We start from the raw sequence: 6,000 nt of genomic DNA on the forward strand, positions 1-6,000 counted from the left end.
ACTAGATCAAACCCAGGCCCTTGGCAGTGAGAGCTCAACAGTCCTAACCAGTGAACTACTGAGGAATTCCACTCCCTTTTTTAAAAAGAATAATATCATCCAGTGATGAGTCATGTTTTTTTGTCTCCTTTCTTTTTGACATACTGCACAGCCTGTGGGATCTTCGTTTCCTGACCAGAGATCAAACCCAGGCGCTGGCAGTGAAAGTGCTGAGTCCTAACCACTGAACCACCACCGAATTCTCTACCGCATTCTCTTTTCCTTCTGAGCCAAACTTCTTGGAATAGTTGCTCAGCTCTCACCTCTCTCTCACCATCCCTGAGTTTACCTTCTGTCACCTTCCTTCTACCCCGATCAATCTACTGAAGCCATTCTTGCAAAGGATACCCCCATGAATAGATCCAATGGCCACTGCCTAGCCCTCACTTTACTTGACTGTTAGTAAGTCTGACATCATGTGTACTCTTTCTCGGAACACTCCATCCCTTGGAGCTTTTGACCCTGTACCTCTCTGCAGTGGGATGCACATTGCTTAGTGGGGCTTGTGTGGTACAGACTACGCTTTCCACGCCAGCTTCACCTCTTGCCACACCATATTCAAGTTGTAGGCTACAACGTGCGCGTGTGTGCATGCGTGCTAAGTCATTTCAGTAGTGTGCAACTCTGTGTGACTTCATGGACTGTAGCCTGATAGGATTCTCCATCTATAGATTCTCCAGGCAAGAATACTGGAGTGGGTGGCCATGTCCTTCTCCAGGGCTACAACGCATCAAATATCTTTCAGCTTCTAGATCAAGCCATGTCCTGTTTTTCTTCTAGTCTTTGCACTTCCCATTCACTTTTATCTGGCCAAATTCTGCAAATTCCTTATGTCTGTGTTAAATGTCTCTCCTTGTATTCCCGCTACCAGCAAGTTTACTGAAAGGGACTGCAACTGCCTGCTCACTTGTCAAGCTCACGAGGACAAAACTCTCATCTACCCTTTACCTTCTTCAAAGCTGTGTCACTAGAGCTTCTATGATGGCTAGTGCATGGGAGGCATCCAATGTCAGTTGAGCGAATGAATAAAGACACAATTGTGAGAGGGGAAGAATCAAATACCTACAGAAAGACACTTCCTCATATTTTCTCTTTAATGGGCCAACAGAGCAAATGAATTTGGTCTACAGAAAAAGACTTGACACTCTAACCTAAATTCTTTTGCCTGCCCTTTTTTTCCTATCCAGTCAGCACATCTGACAAATGGGCACCATTTTTGGTACAAAAATAACCAAATGCAGAGTCAGAATATCAGCATCAATAAACCAGCTCCACAGGCTTAGCAAAGGCTAACTGTCTCAATGTTTCAGTATATTTAAAACTTCTACATAGATACACCACTGGGTTTCGAAGTGCTGTGAGAGTGACAACGTCTTACTCTGATAGTTTTGGTGCAATCTGGGTCACATACTAAAACAGGTTTTTTCAAAGACAGAAGCATGTCTGAAAAAGAGGCAGATGAGCTCTGTTGAGAGAATCCATTAGGCTGCTCAAACTATGAGTGTGGTAGACTCCAAAGAGGAAAAACAAACCCCAGCTCAAGTGAACTGGATTTCTAGCCTTCAATTGTCATTTAATGACTGTAAGTCAAGCTCTCAACACCTCAGTGTCCCAAACACCTTCACTGTCACGCTGATAGTGCTTATCCCTGGGCAAGTATCTTCTTCTTTAGGGCATGATGAGACATCTTACAAGGCATGCTGACGTTTCGTTACTTTGAATTGTCTCTAATATTTGACCACATTTAGCCTGGAGAATCCCACGGACTGAGGAGTCTGGCAGACTACAGTCAAAGGGTCACAAAGAGTTGGACACAACCGAAGAGACTTAGCACACACACACAGCCACAACTACAGAAAACCTGCTTAGCTGCAAAGAGATGTTTTAAATGTGAACTATAATAAATACCTTGTTAGATACTACATTCTCAGCTGGAAAAACCTAGAAAGAACTCTGTAGTTAAATCTAGTCTCTTGATAATGAACCATCATGTGGGGAAAAAAAAAAAATCTGAGCTCAGAAGGAAGAAAGGAAAGGTGTTGTGATGAATTGTTTGTCTAAATAGATATTTATTTCTACTACATCTGACTCTCTGTCCCCAAAGAGAATGCATACATTTATAACTGAAAAATGTAAAATATAACTCTTCACAAACAAAAACAATCTCTCCATAAACAGATGCTCTAAGGCAGAAGAAGGGAGTGAGAAAGGAGGGCAAGACACTCCTATGTTTGTCTTCTCCCAAAGACCCAACGGCAATTCAAAGACGACCCGAGACAGGGTTTACAGGGATGGGGTCCTCCAGGACAAAAAGTGCAAGTAAGGAACTATTCCACGACAGAGACGCTGCCCCAGTACAACCAAAACCCTGAGTACAGCACGTACACTGGAGCAGCTGCCCATGACCTTCTCCTCTGGGCCATGACTCTGGGAAAAGTAAACTTCTGCCCCTGCACTCCCGCCAGAGTTCGGTTTAACCAGTTTTCACTTGTATTTAAATGTTAGAGAGCATGGAATTCACTCAGGACAACCACTCCCTCCTCCCATCACCATCAGATACACTTTCCCTGAAAGGCTGGCAGAAAACCCCACATCCAGTTGATAATGCATGTCCTGGACAGACTATGAGCCAAGTATTTGCCCAAATAGTCACACTGTTCCTTCCATCCTTTTCTTCAAAAATTAAACCACCTATATGAAAATACATGCTAAAAATCTTGCTGATAAGTACACTGGACCCAGTCATTCCTTGGGTTTCAGTGAAAAGGAGCAGGCAAATGAGTGATTAACTCAAAGCATCATATGGTTGAATTTTTCTCCATTATTGACCCCTTCTTAACTTTCAAAACCACAATCATTATGAACCTTATACTGTAATATCATGTGACATATGCTGCTTCCTTTGGCCAGACTCCTCCTCCTTCCCCAGGTACCTGCCTGACTCCGACCTGGCTTCTCAGCTAGCTCGGACACCACCTCCCCCAACAACCTTTCCTTAACTAACCACACTCCTTCCCTAATTTCTCACAACAGTCCTTCTCATACTGAATTAGGTATCTTTCCTCGGGGATCCAAAACTAAACTCTGCTTATGACCTTCACAGGAATAATCACACAGTACTCTGTATATAAGACACATATCCCCAACTCATCTTTGAACTTCTCGAAGACAAAGATCATTGCCCATCCTTCTATTTCAGTTCATAGCACAGACCAGACATCCTAGTATTCAGCAGACATTCTAAACTGTGTGTGAGATGAGTGCATGAATGTATGAACAAACGATAACGTTTACACTTAGAATTCAGAGATGCGTCTTTAGAAAACATTTAGTCCATCCCACTCCATTCAAAGTTTCCTAAACAAGTATTTCCTAAGAGTTATGTTCAACGAAGGATAAACATTTTGCAAATGAAAACAGCATTAAATAAAAACCTTACCGGCAAAGTTCCAGGTAGAGATGCATCAAAAAAAGATACCAAAGAATTGGGAGGAGCTGCAAAGTGGACTTGAGATCCAGAAAAGAGTTTGGATTTGGAGGCAATCTGGGCATGAATTTCCAATCCTACCACAGCTGCCCATTCACATTCACTAAAGAGGAAAACATAATGGTTAAGAAGTCATTAGGTTAGATCTATTACCATGAGTGAATTTCTATGAGCTTAAACTGCAAATGTTACTAGTATTTTCTACTTGTGTTTTAACTTATTAAAATTGTACATTCTACTTTTAAAAATGCATTATATTGTATTGGGTGACTAAATCAAAAGCAATGCAAAACGAACACCAAGAAGACCGGTAAAGCAAGATTCATTTATAACATGGCATAAGAAGAGTTCACTGTGCAAACAGGTAACAGAAAGGAACAATATGTCATCTGAAAACAATTTAGAAATGGTTATCAGGTGGAGACCGCTTGGCTGACTTTAATGAGAAGCACCATTTTCTAAATTAACTGTCCTTTGTCAGTTAATCACTCAGTACATGAAGAAAGCTGATTTTGTGAACATTTTTAGAATTAACAGAAACATCAGGATTTTACTACTAGAGAAATAATGGTAAATAAATAGTTGTATATCTCATTATTTAAAAAGGAAGGGAAATTCTCAGTCATGTTTTGAATTCATTTTCTGACAATGGTTTGCAAGTAAAGTAACTATAGTGATACAGATAAAACGGATCACTACTAAATGATAATCTTTGGAACTCTGCACAAAGGAAAACACTAAATCATCACAAGTGGCTTTTTTTTTTTTCCTGGTTCCCCAAATCACTTTAAATTCCAGACACTTAGTGTCAGGTTCCTTTGCATGCTTTAAACTTAATTTCTACCAAACCCAAGAAGCTGCAATAGTGCAGTTTAAATGCTACAATAATCTCTTATTTGGTCACTCCTACTCTGCTGGGTCTGTATGAACATTCCATACACAGGTCTCCCTAGGTTCTTCTAAGTGTGCTTATTCCATGGGTTATTATCAAACCCATGTATCCTGGGCAATCTGCAGATGGCCTGGTGTACACATACTCTCTGCATATTCTGTCTGTTCCTATCCTGCTCTTCCCTCAAGCAATTTTCTGTACTATCAAAATTTTTACTTACATGCATTTGGTTTTGTTTCAATCATTTCAACACATGAAGTTCTGTATTTATAGTACTGGTGAATTCCTTAAAGTTTGCAATCACAAACCATAATTGAGAGGAATTGAACTAAGAAGTCATCAGAAATCTGCATTCACTAAAACCTTACAATGTTCTTTTTGCAGTTTCATTATATAAGAGAAAAAACTACTTTCCATTCACTTTTCACAGTGAAACAACCTAATTTAATGAAAAGAACAGAACCAGTGCTTCTGGACATTTTCCCCTCTGTTCCAACAGAAAAGCAAAAATAACAGCAACCTAACTATTTCAAAGGAAAAAATGAATATTAGACACATGCCTTATGTTTCTGCACTTAAGAAGAAATTATTAAAGTCTTATATAGTGAAATATAAGCAGCTGTTCAGAGGATATTGAGCAAAATAAGCAACAGTTTCTACACAACCAGAGGGAAGATCTCTTATAGTGGCTGCATCCTCCTAGGTCTACACACAGACACACACATGTTCAACATGAAAGGCCTCTACAGATAGGTGGTGTTTTCTAACTCTAAGCCACCTATCCAGAACTTGTAGGTAAAGGCTCCTTTTTACCATTAAAACACTGCTGGCCTGTAGCTGTGATAAATACATGTCAGCTAAATAAGATCCCACTTCTATTGATACTGGGCTGACTACTACTTAGGGTGACTGAACCACTCTTCTGTCCGTGAACCATTCAAGAAAACACTTGCTATTTTACACTCGCAAATTACCCAAATAAGGCTATCTGAAGACAGTGGTTTACGTGTGGGGTAGGGACTGATAAGACAGCCACTTTCCTGTGTTTATTTAGGTTTCAGGGCTGCAGCATACAGCCCAACACCTTCCCGCCCACCAAAACGTCCAGACTTAAGGCTGGTCTGTAGTGGCCATCATCTCCCAAGTCCCGCAGTTCTACCTCAACTTAAGTGGGCAATACTGGTGTGAAATAGTATACCCTTTTTTCGGCTTCTGGGCTGTGATGTGGGGCTGCTGAGCCACTGAGCTCTGCCCCCTTTTCCAGCTGGACGTGGACCCAGTCTGAGGCCCTCTTCTGTGGCAAGAACCGCAGCTAACCCGGGTGAAAGCAAAACGCCTTCCAGGACAGCACCAGCGCAACATGGGCGCCGCCATTGTCTCTCCAGAGCCCTGGTCAGGTGACACATCCTCCCTCTGCCGCAAGGCTCTCTGGGAAACGTAGTTCTAAGAAATTAGATAACCCGCTCTAGACTCGGACCGGAAGACTACTATTCCCAGAGAGCACTGCGACCGGAAGGCTTCCGGAACTGGTCGGGGATGGGGCGGGAAGGAGAAATAGCGGGGAGAGTGGGAGGGTTTCTGG

The 6,000-nt window shown here is 41.7% G+C and overlaps 1 protein-coding gene across 5 annotated transcripts in view; it reads right to left on the reverse strand.

The window, feature by feature from the left end:
• The window catches only part of GATB (glutamyl-tRNA amidotransferase subunit B), a 91,642-nt gene extending 85,842 nt beyond the window's left edge, over positions 1–5,800 (reverse strand). For all 5 annotated transcript variants that reach the window (XM_081544057.1, XM_081544055.1, XM_081544053.1 and 2 more), the window contains exons 1-2: positions 5,617–5,800; positions 3,479–3,629 (exon numbers count right to left, since the gene is read on the reverse strand). In XM_081544057.1, coding sequence (XP_081400183.1) covers positions 3,479–3,629; positions 5,617–5,792 — 327 coding nt within the window. In that variant the 5' untranslated portion in view covers positions 5,793–5,800. The remainder of the gene's footprint in view (positions 1–3,478; positions 3,630–5,616) is intronic.
• Positions 5,801–6,000: the final 200 nt, after the last annotated feature.

Source organism: Giraffa tippelskirchi, chromosome 11 (assembly GCF_054371585.1).
Source record: "Giraffa tippelskirchi isolate mGirTip1 chromosome 11, T2T-mGirTip1v1.2.pri, whole genome shotgun sequence".
Classification (NCBI taxonomy): Eukaryota; Metazoa; Chordata; class Mammalia; order Artiodactyla; family Giraffidae; genus Giraffa; species Giraffa tippelskirchi.